The sequence below is a fragment of the Amia ocellicauda genome, chromosome 20 (genome assembly GCF_036373705.1).
Source record: "Amia ocellicauda isolate fAmiCal2 chromosome 20, fAmiCal2.hap1, whole genome shotgun sequence".
Taxonomy (NCBI): domain Eukaryota; kingdom Metazoa; phylum Chordata; class Actinopteri; order Amiiformes; family Amiidae; genus Amia; species Amia ocellicauda.
Genome location: NC_089869.1, coordinates 8,169,331 through 8,195,666, shown reverse-complemented (window position 1 = coordinate 8,195,666; position 26,336 = coordinate 8,169,331). Strand labels below are relative to the sequence as shown.

The 26,336-nt window shown below is 42.2% G+C and overlaps 1 protein-coding gene and 1 long non-coding RNA gene across 4 annotated transcripts in view; both read left to right on the top strand.

The window, feature by feature from the left end:
- Positions 1-19,743, top strand: part of afap1l2 (actin filament associated protein 1-like 2) — a 50,903-nt gene extending 31,160 nt beyond the window's left edge. For all 3 annotated transcript variants that reach the window (XM_066693788.1, XM_066693787.1, XM_066693789.1), the window contains exons 5-19: positions 1,258-1,348; positions 3,996-4,201; positions 4,910-5,089; positions 6,653-6,739; positions 6,870-6,954; positions 7,074-7,178; positions 7,502-7,713; positions 9,265-9,410; positions 9,537-9,645; positions 9,926-10,138; positions 11,011-11,242; positions 11,370-11,543; positions 17,401-17,594; positions 17,990-18,130; positions 18,244-19,743. In XM_066693788.1, coding sequence (XP_066549885.1) covers positions 1,258-1,348; positions 3,996-4,201; positions 4,910-5,089; positions 6,653-6,739; positions 6,870-6,954; positions 7,074-7,178; positions 7,502-7,713; positions 9,265-9,410; positions 9,537-9,645; positions 9,926-10,138; positions 11,011-11,242; positions 11,370-11,543; positions 17,401-17,594; positions 17,990-18,130; positions 18,244-18,270 — 2,202 coding nt within the window. In that variant the 3' untranslated portion in view covers positions 18,271-19,743. The remainder of the gene's footprint in view (positions 1-1,257; positions 1,349-3,995; positions 4,202-4,909; positions 5,090-6,652; positions 6,740-6,869; positions 6,955-7,073; positions 7,179-7,501; positions 7,714-9,264; positions 9,411-9,536; positions 9,646-9,925; positions 10,139-11,010; positions 11,243-11,369; positions 11,544-17,400; positions 17,595-17,989; positions 18,131-18,243) is intronic.
- A 533-nt stretch (positions 19,744-20,276) lies between these two features.
- On the top strand, positions 20,277-22,360 carry LOC136715744 (uncharacterized). The gene is made up of 3 exons (XR_010805093.1): positions 20,277-20,706; positions 21,560-21,602; positions 22,019-22,360. It is a non-coding gene; the product is annotated as an uncharacterized LOC136715744 (long non-coding RNA).
- Positions 22,361-26,336: the final 3,976 nt, after the last annotated feature.

Here is a 26,336-nt window from a genome sequence, read left to right as displayed (position 1 = left end):
CTTGCGTGTGTCAGTGTGTTCGGCAGCGTGTTCACTGCTGAGGGATGTGTGTGTATCTATAATTACACGCTAATTGAAGTGAAACACCTCTATTGCAGTCTAAAATTGTGGCGGACCCTGTTACAAAATGATCTCAATGATGCAAAATACAAGAACTGACTTGACATTTGCAATGGCAGGCTTTTTAGTCCCCCCTCCCCTGCTTTTCTCATTTTTCATTTTAATATAGACGTGTATAAGCTGCAAAGCAATTAATCCAAGGCCTTGAGTAAGCAGAAGCCAGTCATTTATTGTTATTAAACATAAAAGTAATTTTAGTAAAATAACGATTTAACTATTTTCTTATTACAGTGTATAACAAGGGAATTGAAGATGTATGTTGGCAAACCCCAAACAAGTAGGCTGCTTCTCATTTTTCGTAATATAACATAATTTACAATTATACAATGGGCTCACTGTGGTGCTTGATTATTTGGCTGGAGTTGTTTTAGACCAGGTTTCTACATGGCCTACAAATGTCTACTCTTTGCACTTAAAAAACAGGAAACTACAATATCTTTACAATGAAAACTATATCTTTGACTTCAAACTAAATTAGATTTCTGATATTTTTTATGTGCAATAACACACAATTTATATATTATAATTTAAACATGGTAAGAATAGGTAACAGCTTTTGTACAGTAAAACAGGTCATGTATCCCACTGTCTGTGATGTAAGTCTGTCTGTAGGTGTAAGAACTGCAAACCCTCAGGATGCTGATATCAGAACCTAAGATATCTTCAGAATAACCCTGATTTGGCTGGAGAATTGTCCAGCTCAGATATTAGATTCACTGATAATACAGAGAGATTGTTGTAAAGTGAAATAATTCATCTCTGGAGGCTCAGGTTAAAAGTGTTCACCCCGGGGTAAAATCTATTTTTTGCTTTATGTTCAATAGCCAGTAACGTGCCTCCTTGCAGCTATTGGACTGAAAGGCCAGAAGAGCTGAGACAAAGCTTGTCATCTGACCTGACTCACGCCAGTTCTATAGGGCCTCGCAGAAATCTAAAGCAATTCATTTTTATGTTGCCCTGTCTATTGTTAAACCTACCAAAACATCCATTTAGCATTGCATGGGCTTTCAGAGGTCACCACTCGGAGCTGCTCAGAGGACACTAAATCCTAGGACTGTCCATGAGCCTTCATCTGAAGAGGAATGTAGAAGATGATCTTTAGAAACAATTAACATCTCTCCCTTTTCTTCTCCCCAGTGTCCAGAAAGAGATCTAATCCCACTCCCCAAACCCGACTCTCCCGAGGGTTACTACGAAGAAGCTCAGCCTTATGACATGGCGCCCAATGGTATGATCACTTTTTCTGAAAAATGTACTCAGTGTACTCTTTCTCGTCTAACAAGTGAGAGACTGGGGTCCTCGCTTTTGGTATGTGAGGTTACATTCTCTTGGTGAAAATTAAAAACCCCACATCAGTATATTACCACGAATCTCACTAGACGTACTTTGGAAGCTTATTGTCAGGGGTATTATACCAACAATGCATCACTGAGGTGAGTGCTGCTTCAGTGTTCTGCTACATGGAAAACCACAGGCTTGACAAAACAACAGTGGCTGAAGTGGCAACCTCAAAATGCAGAGGACATGGCAGATACAGGGCATATTTATGAGATCATCCATAAGAAGACAGGAAGGTGTGTGGTCAGTGAACCTTTGTTCATATGAAAAAACCATGATAGATGTATTGAAGACACATCAAAACGCCAAGAAGAAAGATGAAACGATGGTTTGGACCATAGTACAATATCATTATGTTTTTCAGTCTAGGGGTTATGTTTCCAGAAGATATGTGGGTGAAGGGTTTCTTTATCAGCATTACAATGACCTTAAACAAACAACAAAACGAATCTATATCCCTTTTACAGCACAAATGATTATCTGGTACAGTATAATGCCAGAAGATCAGATCCTGTACTGCATTTCCTTTCAAGGTGGTAATATATTTTCAGACCAAACAGTAATTCAGATTTGTCATTTCTGGGCTGTATTTCAGTAACATTTCCAGGTGGTCCCATGATTTTGACAGCCAGCAAACAATTCTGATGCAATTCAATACATTATGATTTGTTTAAACCTCCGACTTAAGATTGACCTACTTTTAATGACATTGTGATCATACCAGTAAGCAGTAATCTGGAATCTCAATAAATAAATAAACAAACAAACATATACATAATTTTGTAACAATGATGAATAATATCCAGTAGAAAACTGTATTGCATGCCTTAGGTTAAGAACAGTGGTCCTATTAAGCCTGGGATATATTGCAACCCAAAGCAAATGTTTCTTCAGACCACAACTGGACAGCCAGACGGGATGATTGCTAAGAGGAATTCATCATTAAATTGGCTCTCGTTGTGTTCAGCATTGTTGCCAAGTAATAATTATTAAAAGAAAAACAAAGTAATAAAAGACTTTCCAAATGACCTCCATGAGTTATTTTCAAATACAATTTAATAAACAATACGACAAAATGATGTTGCCACATATAGATCGTATGCCCACATGCAATATAATAAGAGACTGCCTGTCTCAATGTGGTGACCTCCTACAGACTGACAGGCCTTTGCTCTCCATGTTCACCAGCTTCAACTGCTAAGTTTCTGACATGGTTTTTGACTTTCATTAATTTTTGTAATGCTTTTCTTACATGAAGGATGGCCCCAGTAAAGGGCTTGACTAACAGAACAATGCCTGTCTTTGTTTTAGGGTGCTGGGAGATTGCCACTTTACACTTTGAAGAATTAAAAACACACACACACACACAAAAACATTATTTTTGAAAAGGCAGAAAAGGGTATGAGTGTGATTAACAGCGGTGTCCTGCACAGGTATCAAGGGCGGCGTTATTCAAAGTCATCTGCAATGTTTTTGAGGTTCAGATGAAATGTAGAAACAAAGGAAATGCTGGTAATTCCAACCAAGAACTGCTGGGTGGTTCACATTGTGCTCACATGTATCACAGGAGCTGTTGTTCCAAAAGGTTTGGCTATCATCAAACACAGAGGTCGTGTTTCTGCTGAGAAGAAAGTCAATCTAACCAAAATATGTTCTTTTTGTTATTCTCAGACATGATTCAGACCACACAGTGTGCAGTCTGTTGTGGGACACCCTGTATACTATTTCTAAATTAATAATAATAATACATTAAATAAATAAATAAATAAATAAATAAGATATTACTGGGCACTTTATGCCACACACATTTCAGGTGTATTTCCTTTTTATCTCTGTACCATCTTATAACATAGTCAATAGGTGTTAAACAATACCTCTCCACGAGTGCATATAAATACTGAATGGTACTGGCAATATACTACTGTATTTCTCTTTAAAAACCTTTCCTTTTCTTCCTCCCCTTTCTGCTTTCTCTGTTCTCTCCTTTTTCTCTGTCCCTGTAGATATTGGTTGTTTCAGTAGGCATATCACCGGAGCCAGGACACATATAGAGGCCGCCGAAGGTGTTATTTATGCCACAATCACCAGGGGTATCTTTCCTTACATTCGCATCTTGAATTTAATTCCAGGTTCATTCTGCTGTAGGGTGTGCAGCCTGTGACCTCACAGTAAGGGGCAGCATTGCTCCCACGAGTCAAAACGCACTTCATCTTTTGCCAAAAACCAATGTGTGACATTTTAGGGCAGAGCAGGGAAAACCTCCACAAATCAGGAGAAACGATAGCATTGCAATCTCACAGATCTTTTCACTTCCATCTTGGTTCTTACATGCAGACACAAGATCACAGCATGTGTTTCTTTCTTTCTTTCTTCTCTTTATCTTTTTGTCATACTTTGATTTCACTGCACTATGAGGGAAGATAATGCATGAGGACATAACCATTGCTTGGCAAATAGTATGCTGCATGGCTTCGGTAAAAGCGATGACACAAATTTCAAAAGGACTCTGTTTAACAGTATTGCGTTCTGTGTTGCAGAGGACTACGAGGCCGTTAGCAGCTCCTATGAGTCCTACGATGAAGAGGAGGTGACTAAAGGCAAGTCGACGACCCACCAGTGGCCTTCCACTGAGGCCTCCATTGAGCTGATGAAGGATGCCCGTATCTGTGCGTTCCTGTGGAGAAAGAAGTGGCTGGGCCAGTGGGCCAAGCAGCTGTGCGTCATCAAAGAGCACCGCCTGCTGGTGGGTGCTTGAACTGGGCAGAGTTGGAACTGAGTTGGAAGTTGCTTGAGAAAGTTAGCTATGTTCTAGCGCTAAAGATGCTTTTCTTCTCCACCGTCCATGTTTTGCTTTAATATCAGCCATGTGGAAATACACTCCACTTGACTGAGGAAAAATGAGGTGCAAAATCAGTCAAAACATGCATATGTTGATGAATAAGTCATGTTCCCATTCGTTGGGTGTATTAAATATGGAGACCTCCCTCAGTAAAATATCTGTGTCAAAACTTGTTACTTTCGATGGGCTTTTGCTTCTGTGTATCCTCTTAAAAATACATGGTCCATCCACACTTGACTGGTAGCCATTAGACAGAGATTAAAAATCGACCTGGCAGTCTGACTGATGTGTTCTTAAGGAAGGCAAGATAGGCTACAATGCCACATTGATTTCTGCAGGAAATTAATCATAGTGTTTACAGCCTGTATTTGCAGGACAATGATTTGCTGCAGTTTAACTCTTTCTCTCCATTGACTGCCATTGATTTCCTCTTTGAGGAAGTGGAAGGGGGAATCATTTTGGATGGATAAAGCTGACAACCTGTTTCTCTACAGCTTTCCTAAGATCTGTAACCTGTGATTTCTATTATTTTTTACCCCCAACTGCTATGTGTACTTCATAAAGATGTGCCCAGTGGCCTGTGTAATAATGGAGAATTGTTTCTTTCGGCAGTGTTACAAGAGCTCCAAAGACCAGAACCCGCAGTTAGATGTGAGTCTGGTGGGCTGCAGCGTCATTTACAAAGAGAAGCAAGTGAAGAAGAAAGAGCACAACCTGAAGATCGTTCCAATGAGCGGAGAGGTGATCGTTCTGGGCCTTCAGAGCAAGGAGCAGACAGAGCAGTGGCTTAAGGTGAGAACTTGCAGTTGGGCCGCCTGGGCGACAAGTACACATATGTCAGTTAGAGGTGGTGCTGCTGGAGTCCCACTATTCTGTACACACTGCATCCACCCTGGTCCCATTTGGCACTGGATCTGCAGACAGGTCTTCATGCCCATGGATAGTGTGTTTTGTAACTTTTTCAACCAAGTTGTTACACACCAGGGTGGGGTAGTGGGGTTGTGGGGTCTAGTTTATTTTCGTCTGTTTTTTTGTTTTGATTTTCTTCTGGAAATATATATGAAAAGATCATATTTACACAGGTTGGTTCAAACTACCAGTATCAGTTGCTGCCAAGAGACCACACAGGGACATTCAACATACTCGACTTCAACAACAGGCCTTGTTTCGGTTTTAAATGTACAGTTGCTTTTGAAAGCACGATGTGTGCCACCTCTGGAAAGTTTTGAGAGAGGAGTTAACAACTCCGTATTGACAGTCGTGGTCCCTCTAGTTTTAAGTAAGAGCTTTTCCAATTTAAGTTTTCGTTCAACTGAGCACCTTCGTTCTTATCTCCCGTTTGACATTGAGCTGCACATCAAACATGAGTCACTTCAGTGCCTGAGATTGTTCCCAACCTGCCGTTATGAACAGGGCTTCATTGCCAAGCTTGTGTGGGAGCTGAGGACGTGCTGTCAGCAGCACCTCTTTGAAAACTTCTCACAAACACCCTCTTTCAGCAGAAGTGGATTGAACTCGCACATTAATCACAATGATTTTGTGTGAGCAACTCTGAGAAATGAACCGCTCTCCATTGGCCTTTGTGCCGAGTGGGAGAGACGGAGGGGATGTACAGTGAAATGTGAGGAAGAAGGATCAGAGAAGAGTGAGGAGGAACTCCTTGTTAATTGTCAGATGTCCTTTGAACTGCAAACTGCCTGAAGTCCAGTCCTAGTCCTCTTGCCTTCAGGAATTCTAAGTGTCCTGTTTTCCTCATCTATACCGGCGTGTTTAAAAACTGAGCATTTTAGAATCAAATTACTAAGAAACTGTAAGAAAACTGCAACTAAATAAATGAATAAACACACAAATAAATGTAATAATCAGACAATATGACATGAATATTATACAGAAATTAAGTCCAGTTTTGTATCTGTAGCATACAACTTACACACCAAGCAGTCCAGTGATCAGTTTGTGAAGGACAGCTATGTTTTCTGGTTTATATTCCAATTTAACCTCTCAGATAGATAATTAACTGAATAATTGTACCATATAACACCTATATCATCCACAGCAGTGTCCAGATATGTATGAATCTGTAACTGGGAGCACGGTTGGAGCAAAAGACAAAAAACTCTGCAGCCTTTTTGAAACCAAGTTTATATAAACTGGGGAAATGACAAACAATATCCATAATATGCAAAATGTGTAAATAGTATTGTTTTAATCAAGTGTTTAAATGTAGAGCTATCAAGGTGTGCTAACTCTTTAATATAAAAAGCAATATCACAGCCTGGCCAAGATGTACACAAAGTCTATCTTTAAAGTTAAGGTGTCTTATAATGTTAATCTGTCACCAAATACTTTTGACAGGTAATTCAAGAAATCAGTGCTAGACAAGCTGACGTTTCTGATGTTTCCCACTATACTTCAGACTCACCGCGGCTCATCTGCACGAAGGTAAGAGGCTTTGTGATCAGTTAGATATACAAAGTTGCCTTTTCTATAACTGGAACTGCTACTAAGAAAATGAGACTAGGAAGTGAAATGCAAACGTGACCTTCACCACATTGTTGCTGCTGTCCGCCAGGGTGACACCAATGAGAGGTACTCCATCACGTCGGAGAGCGGGAGCAGCACAGACAGTCACGTAGAAACTCCAGAAATGAAAGACGGTAATGCTCTGTTTTAGGCTTGGAGTTGTCTCAGGTGCATTAATAAATGTTACTCTGATTTAGCAGGACTGTAGGCCGTGATCTGTAACCCATAATTTTTGTGTCTTTCTTGGCCACAGTCAAGAAAAAATCTGGAGCAGGTCTGAAGCTGAGTCATCTAATGAACATTGGAAAAAAGAAACCTACCTTATTGGACAGTCCAGAGAAAACTGTCGACACCTCTGGTGAGACGCAATCTGTATTCAGGACCGGATGCTCTGTTCTTCACAGTCCTACTAGGGTTACTGTACAGCATTGCAGCTTCCCGGCAGAGAACTGTTTATTCATACACGCACACACACACGCACACCTTCCTCTACTGCTTACACTAAGGAGTATGGACATTTAGCATGTATGTTAATTGCTTGCATCTTAATAATAAAGAGAGAGATTTTGCAAAAGAATACAAATAACTTTTTTGGTTCAAGAGTGTTTTCTCTAAGGTGTTGGGGAGTGTGGTAAACTGTAGTGCGTTCGGGTGTTAACTCCGCTGTGCTCTGTCCTTCAGGGTACCTCAACGTGCTCGTAAACAGCCAGTGGCGTTCTCGCTGGTGTTCGATTAAAAATGGGCAGCTGTGGTTCTACCAGGACAAGGGCAGGAACAAGGTCACCCATCAACCAGTAACCCTGGAAGGCTGCATGGTGCTTCCAGACCCCAGTCCGGACCACCTGTACTCCTTCAGGATCCAGCAGGACGGAGAACAGCTAGCCACGCTGGAGGTGAGACAAACATATCCTGGATAATTCTGGTGATGGGCTTGGAATCTGCCTTGAACTCTCCTGGGAATCCATCATCTCCCTGGTGATGTTACCAAATCAGTGGGATGTGGGATTCTTGCTAGAAAAAAACTTGAGAGGGTATTTCAGGGATTGTGTAAAGACTTCTCCCCTCAAAACAAGCAGTATAGACACACACTCCCGTCTAGAGCAACTTACATCAACCAGCTCCTCAATGTGCTTTTATTCATCTTAAAATAATGACCATAAAATGATATGTACCTACAAAGTAACATCAGATACCTCCTCCCACCTCTGTCAGTATTTGAAGTGCATTGTTACACATGTCATTGTTTCAGTATGCTAGACTGAGTGGGTTGCCAACTCTGTGGTAACACAAATGAGCAGTAAAGTCAGACTGTGGGCTGTGGTCCCCTTTGGCAGCAGCCAGGAAGATGACTGGCCATTTTGCATCATTCTTTCAGATCATCTACAATTTCAGAAAGCATATTAAATAGCTTTTCCATACATTTTTGTCAGCCCAAGAACGTGGCGAGTATTTTATCTGATGTCCCTATTAAGAGTTTTAGTTTGACCTAGTCTGATGCTCCAGAGGTTAAAGCCCCACCATATCTACAAGAGGTTTTCTGTGCTTGGTTTGACATCTGACTGCCTGTTAGAAAACGCTATAATAAAGGGAGATAATGCTTACAGTAAAGGCCGGTCTTTACTGTAAAGTAAAGGCTCAATACACTGGCCATCAGGTAGAAATCAATGGCCTCAGGGTTATTTCACAAACCATTATAGCTTAATAGTTGTATGTTAGCCTATGCTTGTCCATTTGACAGAGATCGTAAATTACCATTTTGAGCTGGCCTTAAAGTGCTGTTGTACTGCCTCAGTCAGTCACAAACACAGTACATAGTTAAGGAAAATCCACCACTTGACTCATGATCATTTGTTAGAAACATCTTATTCGGGCTTTCACTCAAAAGTACATTTGTCATGATGTTTAGGAACTATTTAGGAACGCAAATGCTTTACCCTGCTGAACAACCCACAATTGTCACAAGCGATTAGCAGCCTCTGACAAAAATATATCATCTGTTGTCTTTAATTGTGTTAAATACTGAAATATCATTAGTAGTAGTAGAAGTAGTATTAATACAGGGTTCAAGTGTTATGTCAGATCTGATTTTTAAATCTGTGTTCGACGTGCTTACTGACCCAGCTAAACTGTTTCAGCCTTTCTAGTATTAAAGAAAGAATGGAGTCTGCCCATGAATAAATTGTGGAATCTCATTAACCTTAAGTATGCCACTTACAGTGAAAAATGGATATGCATTCCCTTAACAAGGCCGAAATTGCACAAGAAAGCATCTTTGAGGACCGTCAGATGTGATAGCCTTTCTAATTAATACTCCTAATGCCTGGTACTTTGCCAGGAAGGAGTAAATAGCAGTAAATAGTCAGGAGACAATGAATGATTTGTGGAGACAATGAATAATGCTCCTTTTTCAAGTGAGTATCTACATCTCTCTCTGACTCGTTTAGGCCAAGTCCTCAGCAGAGATGGGGCACTGGCTGGGCCTGTTGTTGTCGCAATCTGGCTCCAAGACCGACCCAGAGGAGCTGACGTACGATTACGTGGACTCTGACAGGATATCCTGCATAGTCAATGCGGCAAAGACCTCTTTATAGTAAGTCTGTAACTCGACCTGCAATCCCCTTTTAAATATTTTTCTCCTGTGAATGGTTTCAGAATACGTAACAGCTGCCTCTGTTGGTATACAGTACATAAATAATGGTGGATTTCTGCTGTTTAGCCTTATGCAGAGGAGGATCTCTGAGCCCAATACATACACAGACAACCTGCCTGCCATTCAGAATGACCCGGATGACATTTACGATGATGTGGCCGCGACGGAGCAGGAGGTAAGATTGGTATCCCATTGGGTGTTTGTTCTTTCAGTCCTTTGTTTAGCAACGTAAACCAGAACCCAAGAGTCTTCATCACCATACATGCAACTCCTATAAATCTGTGGGTAGCTGTAGAAGTGTAATAATTCTAATACTGGAAGAAAATAAATCCACCCTACATTTATATAGGACTTCCAAAGGCCTGCGGCACAAACAAGACAGGTTACAGTACTCAGGTGAAAGATTGGGCCCCAGGGCCCCTCATTAAACTGGCAATGGCTTTCTCCCCGTGCAGGAGGCCGTCGGTATCCGACTGAGTGCCGAACAGGATCCAGACAGAGTCTACCTAGACCTCATCCCTGTGAAATCCTTCCTCCACACCTCTGGCAGGACTTCCCCCCTGGGATCGTCAGGGCTGGGCCAGGACCCTAGCCACACACTGGCAGGCACCATAGGGCCCAGGGACTCAGAAGAAGTTGACAGCAAAGCAGAGGAAACCACAAGCAAGGTGAGCATTAAGATCAGGGCCCCACAGCTACGCGTCCTTTTATAAGACAGTTGAGGCTTTGAGTTCTGTTTGATTTACAGCACTATAAAACTGTAGCTGCAAATGGAATACATACATTATTATTTATTATTTATACATATATAAATACGTATTTATTGGAGTTTACCTGACTGTATGCGTGTATCCACACTTTGATTTTATTATCACTAAGAAATGTGATTAATTACAATCGCATTACTGCCATGCTTTGCTGTATGTTTTATTCTTAATTTAGAAAACTGAATATTGAGCGCCACATTCATAAAAAATGTATGCCTTGCCAGTTTTGCATTTTATCTCCAATAAGAAGTTGAAATGCATGATTGAAATCTTTCAAAATGCCCCTTTAGGAAATCCCTGTGGGCAGCTTAAACGATTGTATTTTAACTTTGCTAATGTGGAAGTTTCTCCCCATTTTCGAAACTGCAGGGCAAGTGTTTTATAGATGCATACTTCTCCATTTACAGGCCTGGAAAAGTCATGGGAAATGATTTACAGGGTGGCTGGGGTGTAAAGGTAGCATGTTAGAGCTGTTAACATTTACACTCAGCGCCTTCATAATATCAAATTAGTGGTAAATACAAGTCAGGGGAAAAAGAGGATATTGGGATCAGCACTCAGCATTGGGATGTGATGGTGATTATAAGGCTGCATAGCGTCCCTGAAAACCACTAAAAATGTCAAGGAAAAGTCACAGAAAATTGTAACTGCTGTAACAGTTTACAGTATCCTTCATATATTGAATTAGCACATTTCCCAACTTCACAAGCTGAACAGTTTCATGGCATGTAGTCGTCACTGTTGTTTCTGTTCCCTTATGTTACATAAAACAGCCACCCCAGGTTAACCCTGAACCACCGCAGACATGCAACAACACTCACGTCCAGCCTGTGGCGCCAAAGATGGAGGCCGAACAGCCGTTCCCCATAGCCACCATCAAAATCCAGTCCCAGAATCAGAAAATCACCTTTCCCAATAACGAACCCCAGCGGAGATCTGTGCCCAACCCCCAGGCGGTGAAATTGCCTACAGAGACTCCTGAGAAGCTGAGAGTGGCCGCAGTAGGTAGGTGTAAAGGGTTCTTGATTGATTGATCCTATACAGATTCAAAAGAACTACAAACGTTTGTGAATATGCTGGGTTGGAGGCCTAATAAATAGATACTAATACCCACTGATGTTTTCTGATCTAGTCTCGGTGGGATCGATAGAGAATAAACTTGGGAAGAACCGCACAGAGGCAGAAGCCCGCCGCTTCACAGACGAGAGGGACCGGCTGGAGAGGGAGAAGGAGCAGATTCGCAGCAACCTGGCCCATCTCCGCAAACAGAAGCGAGAGCTGAAAGACCTCCTGTCCTCCTCTAAAGGTACACAGATCGCCTGACACAGAAATATACTATGAAATACATTACAGACAGACATTCTAAGTGATTAACAATAATTATTATAGTGACAGGTCCTCCATTAACACAGTCATAGCGATTCTATCCGTCAGAAACTAACAATGGAGTGGGAGAGCTGATTTAATGTTGTCGTCTTGGAGGGTTATGTTGTCAGGCTTTTCTATGGCTGTCTCAGGGCTCCCCACAGACCCCAAAGTGGGAACCATTGCCCTTGACCATGAATTTTAAGGAAATTAGAGTACCACACTTCCTTCCTTAATCTATACACGCTGTCTCATTTTGGTCAGATTGGCAAGTTAATATAATTGTCCCCCATGGTTCAGGCCAGCTCATAATCACTCCATCTGGTGGTGAATGATGGGATAAATAAAAAATATACATATATGTTTATATATACAACATTTCATGTTTTACTGTTCTGCTACTGGTTGCACCAACACAATGGACTCCCATTAAAAAAAGATGCCTTTCAAAATGGTGTTTTTAAGACATATTAACTGGTTATTTGACTGAGTTATGTGAAAGAGTTAAATACAAAAGGATGCCATCGATGTTAGAGGGAATAAAGAAGGAAAATGGTGCATTTAAAGGTTTCTGTTTATTTAGTTTTTTTTTTACATGATAAAGCAAGATGTTTTTAATCATGTGGTTCACTGGTCTAGATTGTTTTCAGAATACTGCCGTACTTTTTATTGGACTCATAACAGTGAGTTATCTGTAGTGGAAGGCAAATAGCATGAAAACAAAGTCTGGAAACATGGTGGGCTTTCACTGAGGAAGACAATTTTTGGGGGGGAGGTTCACAGACCAGCCTGTGTTACAAATGCAGAATATCTCACACACTATACTGTGTTTCACAACAGAAAAATAGCTGTTTTTAAAAATGCGTGACAAAAGGGCTTTCTGCCCCAGTGAAAATAGTACACTACTAATTTCCAAATGTTACAGAGATTTTTCAGTATAAAAAAGACAAGCTTGTACAGGCCGTGCTAAACAGAGTAATTCATTTGGACCTTTCATGAATTCTTGTTTCAGTAAGCTACAACTGAACAAGTCAGCTGGTCTGAATTACATTTTCTTGGTTGGCTTGTTTATCATGTTCTCCCTATTACAAAATATTGAATTAGAAAGAAAAAATCTAAATGTTTTCCTTACATGTTAAAATATCCAAATTAAATTGTCCCGAGGTTCATATGTTTTTGATTATTATTTTATTGAAGTCTTAATATGAATCAAAATACTACACAGATGCAAGAAGGGCACCTTTCTTCTTGGTTTACCATTTAGTAGTGATGAAACTTTAACTAAATCCTGAAAAATAAATACAGCTGTTGCATACATGAATAAGAATGTAATCTTTAGGAAGAACTGGCACAATGCACTTTATAAATGTTTATTGTGGGTGGGACAGATGTTAGTGCACAATTCCAAATGATGTGTCTTGGTGCGTGATGTGTCTTGGTGTGTGATGTGTCTCTGATTGCTGTGTCTCGGTGTGTGATGTGTCTCGGTGCGTGATGTGTCTCTGATTGCTGTGTCTCGGTGCGTGATGTGTCTCGGTGCGTGATGTGTCTCGGTGCGTGATGTGTCTCTGATTGCTGTGTCTCGGTGCGTGATGTGTCTCGGTGCGTGATGTGTCTCGGTGCGTGATGTGTCTCTGATTGCTGTGTCTCGGTGCGTGATGTGTCTCGGTGCGTGATGTGTCTCGGTGCGTGATGTGTCTCTGATTGCTGTGTCTCGGTGTGTGATGTGTCTCGGTGCGTGATGTGTCTCTGATTGCTGTGTCTCGGTGCGTGATGTGTCTCTGATTGCTGTGTCTCGGTGTGTGATGTGTCTCGGTGCGTGATGTGTCTTGGTGTGTGATGTGTCTCTGATTGCTGTGTCTCGGTGCGTGATGTGTCTCTGATTGCTGTGTCTCGGTGTGTGATGTGTCTCGGTGCGTGATGTGTCTCGGTGCGTGATGTGTCTTGGTGTGTGATGTGTCTCGGTGCATGATGTGTCTCTGATTGCTGTGTCTCGGTGTGTGATGTGTCTCGGTGCGTGATGTGTCTCGGTGCGTGATGTGTCTTGGTGTGTGATGTGTCTCTGATTGCTGTGTCTCGGTGTGTGATATGTCTCGGTGTGTGATGTGTCTCTGATTGCTGTGTCTCGGTGCGTGATGTGTCTCGGTGCGTGATGTGTCTCGGTGCGTGATGTGTCTCTGATTGCTGTGTCTCGGTGCGTGATGTGTCTCGGTGCGTGATGTGTCTCTGATTGCTGTGTCTCGGTGTGTGATGTGTCTCGGTGCGTGATGTGTCTTGGTGTGTGATGTGTCTCTGATTGCTGTGTCTCGGTGCGTGATGTGTCTCTGATTGCTGTGTCTCGGTGCGTGATGTGTCTCGGTGCGTGATGTGTCTCGGTGCGTGATGTGTCTCTGATTGCTGTGTCTCGGTGCGTGATGTGTCTTGGTGTGTGATGTGTCTCTGATTGCTGTGTCTCGGTGTGTGATGTGTCTCGGTGCGTGATGTGTCTCTGATTGCTGTGTCTCGGTGCGTGATGTGTCTCGGTGCGTGATGTGTCTCTGATTGCTGTGTCTCGGTGCGTGATGTGTCTCGGTGCGTGATGTGTCTCGGTGCGTGATGTGTCTCTGATTGCTGTGTCTCGGTGCGTGATGTGTCTCGGTGCGTGATGTGTCTCGGTGCGTGATGTGTCTCTGATTGCTGTGTCTCGGTGCGTGATGTGTCTCGGTGCGTGATGTGTCTCGGTGCGTGATGTGTCTCTGATTGCTGTGTCTCGGTGTGTGATGTGTCTCGGTGCGTGATGTGTCTCTGATTGCTGTGTCTCGGTGCGTGATGTGTCTCGGTGCGTGATGTGTCTCTGATTGCTGTGTCTCGGTGTGTGATGTGTCTCGGTGCGTGATGTGTCTTGGTGTGTGATGTGTCTCTGATTGCTGTGTCTCGGTGCGTGATGTGTCTCTGATTGCTGTGTCTCGGTGTGTGATGTGTCTCGGTGTGTGATGTGTCTCGGTGCGTGATGTGTCTTGGTGTGTGATGTGTCTCGGTGCATGATGTGTCTCTGATTGCTGTGTCTCGGTGTGTGATGTGTCTCGGTGCGTGATGTGTCTCGGTGCGTGATGTGTCTTGGTGTGTGATGTGTCTCTGATTGCTGTGTCTCGGTGTGTGATATGTCTCGGTGTGTGATGTGTCTCTGATTGCTGTGTCTCGGTGCGTGATGTGTCTCGGTGCGTGATGTGTCTCGGTGCGTGATGTGTCTCTGATTGCTGTGTCTCGGTGCGTGATGTGTCTCTGATTGCTGTGTCTCGGTGCGTGATGTGTCTCGGTGCGTGATGTGTCTCGGTGCGTGATGTGTCTCTGATTGCTGTGTCTCGGTGCGTGATGTGTCTCGGTGCGTGATGTGTCTCGGTGCGTGATGTGTCTCTGATTGCTGTGTCTCGGTGCGTGATGTGTCTCGGTGCGTGATGTGTCTCGGTGCGTGATGTGTCTCTGATTGCTGTGTCTCGGTGTGTGATGTGTCTCGGTGCGTGATGTGTCTCTGATTGCTGTGTCTCGGTGCGTGATGTGTCTCTGATTGCTGTGTCTCGGTGTGTGATGTGTCTCGGTGCGTGATGTGTCTTGGTGTGTGATGTGTCTCTGATTGCTGTGTCTCGGTGCGTGATGTGTCTCTGATTCCTGTGTCTCGGTGTGTGATGTGTCTCGGTGCGTGATGTGTCTCGGTGCGTGATGTGTCTTGGTGTGTGATGTGTCTCGGTGCATGATGTGTCTCTGATTGCTGTGTCTCGGTGTGTGATGTGTCTCGGTGCGTGATGTGTCTCGGTGCGTGATGTGTCTTGGTGTGTGATGTGTCTCTGATTGCTGTGTCTCGGTGTGTGATATGTCTCGGTGTGTGATGTGTCTCTGATTGCTGTGTCTCGGTGCGTGATGTGTCTCTGATTGCTGTGTCTCGGTGCGTGATGTGTCTCGGTGCGTGATGTGTCTCGGTGCGTGATGTGTCTCTGATTGCTGTGTCTCGGTGTGTGATGTGTCTCGGTGCGTGATGTGTCTTGGTGTGTGATGTGTCTCTGATTGCTGTGTCTCGGTGCGTGATGTGTCTCTGATTGCTGTGTCTCGGTGCGTGATGTGTCTCGGTGCGTGATGTGTCTCGGTGCGTGATGTGTCTCTGATTGCTGTGTCTCGGTGCGTGATGTGTCTTGGTGTGTGATGTGTCTCTGATTGCTGTGTCTCGGTGTGTGATGTGTCTCGGTGCGTGATGTGTCTCTGATTGCTGTGTCTCGGTGCGTGATGTGTCTCGGTGCGTGATGTGTCTCTGATTGCTGTGTCTCGGTGCGTGATGTGTCTCGGTGCGTGATGTGTCTCGGTGCGTGATGTGTCTCTGATTGCTGTGTCTCGGTGCGTGATGTGTCTCGGTGCGTGATGTGTCTCTGATTGCTGTGTCTCGGTGCGTGATGTGTCTCGGTGCGTGATGTGTCTCGGTGCGTGATGTGTCTCTGATTGCTGTGTCTCGGTGTGTGATGTGTCTCGGTGCGTGATGTGTCTCTGATTGCTGTGTCTCGGTGCGTGATGTGTCTCGGTGCGTGATGTGTCTCTGATTGCTGTGTCTCGGTGTGTGATGTGTCTCGGTGCGTGATGTGTCTTGGTGTGTGATGTGTCTCTGATTGCTGTGTCTCGGTGCGTGATGTGTCTCTGATTGGTGTGTCTCGGTGTGTGATGTGTCTCGGTGTGTGATGTGTCTCGGTGCGTGATGTGTCTTGGTGTGTGATGTGTCTCGGTGCATGATGTGTCTCTGATTGCTGTGTCTCGGTGCGTGATGTGTCTTGGTGTGTGATGTGTCTCTGATTGCTGTGTCTCGGTGTGTGATATGTCTCGGTGTGTGATGTGTCTCTGATTGCTGTGTCTCGGTGCGTGATGTGTCTCGGTGCGTGATGTGTCTCGGTGCGTGATGTGTCTCTGATTGCTGTGTCTCGGTGCGTGATGTGTCTCGGTGCGTGATGTGTCTCTGATTGCTGTGTCTCGGTGTGTGATGTGTCTCGGTGCGTGATGTGTCTTGGTGTGTGATGTGTCTCTGATTGCTGTGTCTCGGTGCGTGATGTGTCTCTGATTGCTGTGTCTCGGTGCGTGATGTGTCTCTGATTGCTGTGTCTCGGTGTGTGATGTGTCTCGGTGCGTGATGTGTCTCGGTGCGTGATGTGTCTCTGATTGCTGTGTCTCGGTGCGTGATGTGTCTCTGATTGCTGTGTCTCGGTGTGTGATGTGTCTCGGTGCGTGATGTGTCTCGGTGCGTGATGTGTCTTGGTGTGTGATGTGTCTCTGATTGCTGTGTCTCGGTGTGTGATGTGTCTCGGTGCGTGATGTGTCTCGGTGCGTGATGTGTCTTGGTGTGTGATGTGTCTCTGATTGCTGTGTCTCGGTGTGTGATGTGTCTCGGTGCGTGATGTGTCTCTGATTGCTGTGTCTCGGTGCGTGATGTGTCTCGGTGCGTGATGTGTCTCGGGGCGTGATGTGTCTCTGATTGCTGTGTCTCGGTGCGTGATGTGTCTCTGATTGCTGTGTCTCGGTGCGTGATGTGTCTCTGATTGCTGTGTCTCGGTGCGTGATGTGTCTCGGTGCGTGATGTGTCTCGGTGCGTGATGTGTCTCGGTGCGTGATGTGTCTCTGATTGCTGTGTCTCGGTGCGTGATGTGTCTCGGTGCGTGATGTGTCTCTTATTGCTGTGTCTTGGTGTGTGATGTGTCTGATTGCTGTGTTCCTGTGTGTGATGTGTCTCTGATTACTGTGTCTCGGTGTGTGATGTGTCTTGGTGCGTGATGTGTCTCTGTGTGATGCAGACCGGGCGGAGCAGGCAGCGCTGGAGAACCGCCTGCGGGAGATGGATGAGGAGTGTCGGCAGGAGGAGAGGCGGCGAGTGGATCTGGAGCTCAATCTGGTGGAAGTTAAAGAGAACCTGAAAAAGGCCGAGTCGGGGCCCTTCACCCTGGGCACGACAGTGGACAGCGTCCTACTCGATACAGTCAGCTCCAGCGTAAGACTTGCCAGTCAGCCTGATTTAAAGAGCTGTTTACATCACCGCATGAGAAAACACTGCTGCTCTCTGCTGACCTAGACTCCAAATAAATAAATAAATACAATAAATTCAAATAAATAAGGCTTGGCGCATGAGGCAATTTTCCATTCTGGCATCAATTTTCCATCCCATTTTGATTTTGACCTTTCAGTGTACTTGTGTCTTGTAATTTGAGAATCCTTGGCTTAAAGCTTCCAAGCTGCATGGTTTACACGAGAACGATACTTTTTCATATCTTCGCTTCTAAATCTTGTCACTAACTGCAGAACTAGTTTCAATGGTGAATGTGTTCAAAGTGAATGTGTGTCCTGTTTCAGCACATGAAGAGTTAACACCCGTCTTTCTTCTCTAAGGCAAAGCCCACTGTATGCACAGCAGCACCCGCAACACCCAGCAATGGTGACACATCGCCAGTCAACTCTGCCACAGCCTTAAAGAACAGACCGATATCCATAATGGTGGCCAGCAAAGGAAATGTTTTACAGAAAGCCAAGGTGAGGCCTCGAAACAGAGTAACCCACCCAAAGACAATGACATTAAATTAACATTCCTTAGACTGAATTTGTGTGTCTACTGAATTCATTATGGTTTGTGTTTTCTACCACAGGAATGGGAAAAGAAAGCCACCAGCTAGAATTGACAGTCCTCCAGCAGTAAACTGCTTCCATGGACTGGAATGGTCACCTTGTAATCAGGTCTGCTTGAGACTTCAGCCAAGGATGCCAGGGCTGACTGGGCCTCCGGGCTGAGCTTGCATCTCAACAGACATTGCTGGGATCTGGTTTCGGCTTCGTAAAATCAAAAGACTGGATCCGCTGTTATGCCACTGAGCAATGGAAAGTGCTCATCAGTCTTTTACACAATCTCCATTTTAGTCGAATATGCTTGTTCCCTTGGACAAGCACGTTGCTGTACATATGTTTACTGCAAATGCTTGGTTTTACAAAAAAAAAAGCAAAAAGGGAAATATAGAGGTATAGTTTAGCATTAAGAACCTTTTAATACATTCAGCGCACATCACAGATTACTGACTGGCAGGATTTCAGTCATATCCGGGGTTAAAACAGAGACCCCAAATCATTCTGTTCAAGGGTCTGTATGTAAGATGATTTAACAATTGCTTACATCTGATTGTACAGTGCAAGCATATTTTTGTATTTTTGATAAAGACAGGTCAAAGCATCCTATCTGTATTTTCTTTACCAATCATGGGTGGAAAGAGGTGTAAACCTAATTAGTAATTTTTTATTTTTTTTAATTTGAGCTCCAAAGACTGTGGGAATAAAAGCATCTTGTCCTAAAAATCTACATACCTTCCTAACACACGTCTCCTCTCAACACAAGGCCCAGGTCATCAGTCCTGATGTATACAATGTAGGTAAAACCACTGGAATCAGGCTTTTGAAAATGTGATCAAATGTCTAAAGAAAAATAATAGGACAGGCAGGATTCTAAACCAAGGAGCAAAAACTATAAGAGTAGCAGCTTCATGTTTATGCAGATCATTTAATTTGTCTTTTATGTTCCTTTCCCAGAAGATCTGTAACTATTTAGGTTCACCATTACTATATTATTAATAATAAAATAATATATTGCACCAGCTGTTTCAGGGTGAGAGGGTTATCTTTTCCAGAACTACGTGGAGGAGAGAGGCCTTTAAAAAAGCCAAAGACAGGTGAAGTTTGAATGAAGAATACGGTAGGAGATATTGACATTTTTTGAGTCACAGAATAAGTAGAATAGGGTACATATTCTGGGATTCACCGAATGTGAATATCTCCCATTGTCAATCACGCAAGATGACATTATTTCAGAACCTGGGGACTTACTAACAAGGTGCCACTCGCCTCTACGCTGCCTTAATGAAGAGCAATCTCCATCAAGTCAATTTTCCATTGTTGTTTGTTTGCTATGTTTTTCCTCCCTAAAAAGGTCAGCTTTTGCTAGTACAAACAAACATTGTAGACATTGTATATTTTTATGTATGTCCGTAGCAAGGTTGTAAATACATATATAAGCCTATCTATAGTGTAAACAGTTTCTTTGATTTGCTAATGTATGCCAGTTACAGTGGTGGTTTATGCAAATAAAACGATTATCAAAACTGCTTTTATCTTCATAATGCATCTGGTATGTGGTTCTTGTGTGATCCCTGTATGTGCAGTGTTGTCAAACTTTTTGTGGCATGCCCCCTCCCGTTATTTTTGCACTGCCAAAGCCAAATCAGAACAAGACCTTAAAGCACCCCCTGGAGAAAACGTTGTTGGACAACTTAACAGCTTTCAAGTTCAGTAATTGTAATTCCTGACACTAGATGTCCTTATAGAGCAGAATTTCAAATCGTAACTTTGTATTGTTAGAAGACACTTTGTATAAATCAAAACATGATCGGTGGATCTAAAGTTTTCATTTGGCCTAGCACTAGGAATTGGATAGTACATGTGTAACTACCAATAGCAGACCTTATTATAATAATTGTTAAATTAATAACTTAATATATATGTGTGCGTGTGACTGAGACAATGATGTTGGTAATTATAATAATTATCAATAGGAATAATAATAATAATAATAATAATAATAATAATAATAATATATCATATTTTTTATCTACAAAGTTTGTAGTCGTAGAGTGGAGAAAGGCTCCCCCTTGTGTGCTCCTTGTGAAAATGCGCTGTCTGGGGCAGAGAGCAGATCTGAGTGATCCCAGTGCGGAGAAGTCCGCAGTTGTGCGCGGATCTGCGCAACTGCACCAATGGGATGGGAGGGATTCTGCAAATCTGTGCAGATTTGCGGCTTCACATAGGTGATCAGCTCTGCCCTATCAGAATGACACCTTTCATTGATGCTGCACAGGTGATTGGCTTATCCCGAGTGAGAACCCGCCCCTCCAAGGTAGTCCCCCCAGTACGGCCACGCCCCTTTGCCACAGGTGCGTTAGGATGGCGTTCGGAGGAGTCAGCGTTTGTTGGGGCTGGAGTTTAATCTTACGTTATTTAAAATATTTATATGTATGATTGTGTTTTGGACGGTGCTTCACTCGGAATTAATATTGGGATCAGTATTTCAGGTAAGTGTTTTTGTTTTAAATTATAAGTATCCGTCAATGTGTTTCTGGTGTATAGTTTTCACTATATTTGGTGCACCTGTTGGCTTGCAAAAGCATGTAGTCATTCTTTAGATACTGAATGCAGCCTCTTGCATAGTGCCAGTGCCAGTGCTGTTTTGCGAACTAAATGCAAAAGATGAGGCCAAGGTTGGTTAGGACTGGTAAACCAGTAGCACACATTTGGAAAACCCTTCCTGAGAGGGTTTGACTAATAAGGGGACATGTGTGTATTCTAGGTTTATGGAGCCTAGTTCAGCTAAAAACCGCACACTTATAGCAGCATTGTTTGTGGATTCACTGCTTTCCTCGTATATTTAGATATGTGATATTGCACAAAATGTGTTAAGAGCTATGCCGTTTATTGCGTAACTATTACTGGCTTTCTTCAAACAGAGTTAAAATGTGTTAATTGTATTACTATAGTTTCCTCTAAATGCACTTTGGGGGTAGTATATTTCTAAAAATAAAAGCACAAATGAATGAACAAACGCCAAGAACGATGCATTTGACTGGTAGTTGGTTCAGTTCATTTCATTGACATGTAGCCCAATCTCTGTCTAAATGTATTCTTCTATTCGGAAACAGTTCACACTCAATTGATTTTTTCCAAGAATGCGGAGAGGTAACAAATGTATATTAAATTTATGGCGAACTTGTAGGCAGAATTTAAGTTAGAGGTAGGGTTGCTACATTAATGTTAGGATAACTTAGGAGGCTAATTTCACATATTGTATCGCTTTAATTGGTTAATTGGATTGACCTGGAGTGCACCTGTCCATCCCACTGAACAGCTGGTGTTGTATTGTAATTCTAGGGGAGAGGTCTTGGGGGAGTCGATTCGGATCATTAAATCCATGGTATGTACAATCTGTTACACTTGTATCGTTTAGTTGTCGTGTCCATTTTAAATGGGGATTTACAGGTGGTGTCAGTTAAGTTTTATTAATAGATCAATTATCTAAAATATATTCCTGTCAATATATTTACTTTGTATTGCATTGTATTGTATTGTATTGTAAGTCGCCCTGGACAAGGGACTCTGCTAACAAATAAATAAAATGTAGCGATTGATAATGATAATCCTGTAGGTTACTGTTTCTAATCTGGTGTCTAATCGGTGATCCTGTTATCCCACATCTCAGTGGTGTAGGTAGGTCACTATAGGACATACTCTCTGCTTATTTGCACACTGTTAATATTAATGCAGCTGCGTAAAGGAAACCAGTCTGTGAAAGGATTACAGACTCGCACTCCTGTCTGCTTATTTCCGCAGCACAGGTGGTCAGTTTGAGGTCGCAGTCGTATTGCGCAGAGCTGCGCTGCAGAACGGGCCGGGTGTCTGCTGCTGCCTCCCTCTCCCGTCCCGTCCCGTCCCGTCCATCCTGCTCCTCGGTATGCGCTGCTCTAATCGAGACTCGTTGAATGCATTACTGCTCGATCCTTTGCTGTGAACCTGCTTATCCAAATGTACCTTATGTAATGTTTGATGGCATGTCTTGTGGATTCTGCTGTGATTTTAATAAATGGCGGTTTTGTTCTAAACTTGTCTTTGTTTATTGGTGTTTCAGGTTGGGGACGTTGTTCAGTTTTTGGCTGGAAAATCCTTCATTTATCTCGATTGTGAACAGTTTTTAAGAAACGATGCGATGGGTGATTTTTTGCTCTCTGCGCCATTGTCCGCAGGGGCTCCCTATCGCATTGTGTCTTGAAAACGTCAGAGGCTCCCCCTTTTGGAAGGAGCTAGACTGGGCCCATCACTGGTGACTGTGGGCAGTCAGGCCTATAGCCAACCTGCCACTGCCCAGTCCGAACTCGGTAGGTGCCTGTCAGGACTGGTGTGGACTGGGCACATCACTGGTGACTGTCAGGAAGGCTTACCCAGTTCCCCTTGGCACCACCCTGTTTGAGTCACCCCCAGACCGCAACCTGACTGCCCACAGGCACCAGTGATGGGCCCAGTCTAGCTCCTTCCAAAAGGGGGAGCCTCTGAAGTTTTCAAGACACAATGCGATAGGGAGCCCCTGCGGACAATGGCGCAGAGAGCAAAAAATCACCCATCGCATCGTTTCTTAAAAACTGTTCACAATAAACACCGGTCACAACTGGGAAGAAAAACTAAACTTACAAAAGCAATACATTTGCAAGGTTTTATTATGAAGATAAAAATACAAAACAGCACATTGCTTTACATAATTACACACAATTTAACATTAAAAAAGCATTGGAAGAAATCTCAGAAGAATGGACTTGCCAAAACCATCAATTGAAGAACTGGCTGTGCTACCGATGAGGCAGGTACACAGGAGTGGGTCACTTCCCTGCAAAGAGACAGGACCATGTCACCCACAGCAGCTCACAATTAAACTATGAGGCGAACCGGGAAAGCTATTTGGACACGTTTTAAAGTAAGAAAAATGAGCACACAGACGCCCTTAAACCAAGCAATTTACAGTTCTCTTAATACACACATGACGGGTATTACAATAAGTTCAAACCAAAATCGGATATTAAATAAGTCCTGATTAAAAAGTGACACAAATTAAATGTAAAACACTGTTAAAGGATAGTTCAAATCCAATCTTACAAGTCACACCATACAATTAGATTTTAAAAATCCAACAGGCAACCGATCTGATTTGATTCGCTGTTCAATTGCCATACAAAACGCTCTAAACAATTACCGTTTAATTAAAAAAAACAGCCCTATTATTCGTTATACCTATAGCTATATACCTATATAGATGTTATATGGTACATTACAGTTCCAAAACATTTAAATACGATTGAACACTAAAATTAATGTTTAGTTTAAGCAATGAAAAACAGCACTTACATTTCCAATCTTTGCCCATGTCTTTATCTCCCAGAACGATGTCTGTAAGTTGTTGGAAGATCCGTTTCAAACAAGCAAGCAAATAAAAATATAACCATCAGTTTAAACAACGCAAATCCACACCTGCTATAAACACGGGTATCCTGTTTTCTTCGCATAATAATCATATACGCTGCCTATACAATTACTAAAGAAACTAATGATTGGGTGAATGTACTAGAAAAAGCGGTGTTCCCTTTAATATAGGCTATAGAAGCCTTATATTTAAAAAGTTTAACACAAGACAAAATACATTATTGCTACAAACCACGGATTTAAAATTAATGGACATAAAAAACGATCCACATTTGTATTTATTGGTGCCACTGGGTTGCAATTTTAAAAGATCATACACGCCTTCCTCTGCAAATCTACATTCATCACGTCACACTTCACAAACAATACTGATAGGTTTTTTTTTGTATTATTATGTTGCAAATAACTGTGAATGTAACAAACTATAGAAACTACAGACGCCGACCCTGGAAGTCTGTGACACTGTTATAAAAAATACTTCATCACGATCAATGAATACAGACATTAAGCTAAGGAAAATAGCATGAGCCAATACCTCATTCATCTTTCATTCATTCAGGCTTGGTCCCTCATTGGGAATTCACCTACAATTGTCCAAGTCGCACCTGTTTCAGTTAAGCGCAGGTGTGCAATACCTTTCAAAGAGGACAGGATACAACTTTGTTTTCCTAAAGTAGATGTGCTTAAAACTAAATAAAAATACATAATACAAGTCTTTTCTTTAAATACAATTACTGTATCGCAACCATTCCCGTTAAACACATACACGGACTATAATCTTCTTAAATAACTCACAGATGGGGTGAAGGCACATTTTCAATTTACAAAGAACTCAATGATTGTGTTCCCTGTGAAACAGAAACCATACCTTCCTCAAAAAGGTTGAACATAAACCACTCATTTAACATTATAATTAATTAAGTATTCCCCAACGAGGGTAATGAAATACAAAGGTTTTAGTTTAGGTACAGTTTCTACCTTCATAAACGCACTTTTGCCAGTAAAGCTGCAATTTAGAAACAATGTTTAATTTAATTCGTAACTTTGCTTCACATTAAAGAACAAATGCAACCGCGTTCATTTGTTTCTGTAACAATTTGCAAACAAACTGGTACTTACCGTAACCTTATCTTCAGTATAAACGTCACTTCGAGTTCTTAGAAGAAAATAAAATAATACAAATAGTTATAAATGAATATATTTTAGGTTTTTTTTAAAGCAGTGGGAGCAATACGACCACGATATTCCGCCATCTTGCGTTACCTGCCGGTGGGAGGAGCCACAGGTCGGGTGGGCGTTCACGGGGCGTGGCCTTGCACAGGTAGCCTCCCATTTGGTATTGACATTCTGAATAATTAATTAGTGTGATCGGAAAGCTCCATAAATGAAGTTTGTGAGTGATCAAAAGCTAACCTGCTTACAGGAAACATGTTATACTCTCACAGTCGCACAGAATACACACATTCATGAATTAAACGCATTGAAGAGTTGAACAAGTGGGCATTCAAAGCTGTAGCCTAAAAGTGAACCTCTCTTCCTCTTGAACCTGCGGCCCGTGAGCTGCATGCGGCCCAAACTGCATCCACTTGCTGCCCACGACCCCCCCAAAACTAAAACAATTAAAAATAAATAAAGTAGTATATTTATGACAACTACTTATTTTGAATATACAAGATCTGGGGGAGCTCAGGATCCCGTGATGGGACCCACCTCCGGGGACGGTCAGTTCCCCCTGCTGGAGCCCGAGTCCAAGATCTTTTAACTATTTTATGAATGATTGTCTTTTAAAATGACTTTTAAAAATGAATTTTAACTGTTTTTAAAGATTTAGTTGTTTTTAAAACACTAGTTGTTTGGTTTTTTTGTTTGTTTGTTTAGTTTTGTTCTATTTATTTGTCAAATACAATGACCGTTTTGGATTAATTTTAAATGCATTGGACCGTTTTTGTTTGTTTTTTATTTTAAACATTTTAATTGTTTCTTTATTTTGTCCGGTGCATTTTCAGTTATTTTCAATGTATTTGACTTTTATGTTGGTAGCAGTTTGCTTTAATCACGTTTGTTTTGTTTAAGCACATGTTTATTCGAGTTTATTTGTTTTATTAATCACTAAGATTTTAAAATTTTTAGGTGATTTTAAGAATTGAATTTAAAAATTTTAATCATAAGTATTAAAGTTTGTATTGATTGTTTTTATTTTGAAATGTAAAATACTTACACCAATAAAACAGTATTTACTTATTTTGAATCAGTGTTACTCCTTTAATGCATTCTTGAAATGTATTTATTGCATTCTATTGCTAGTTTTTAATTAAAATGTAGCATGTGTGGCTTGTAACTGTGGTTATATGCGGCTTGCGGCCCAGGCACTTATTTGACACCCAGACTTGCAGCCCACTGATTAATTTAGGTTGCTCTCCACTGTCTTAAACGATATTGGCTTCCACGCACGTTTCAGTGGTTGCTCTTGTCCTGGAATAAACGCAATAAAGTATTGCTATGATCATATGTTAGAATTATTACAACTATTTTTAAGCTTTGCTGCAAGGATTGCTTTGTAACAATATGTTCAAGACATCTGAGCACAAAATGAAGAACTTACATGCTTTAATTATACACCTGCCATATGGCACCTCCCTCCTTCACCTGGACTACTCTTCTGTTTCTCTCAGCATACTACACT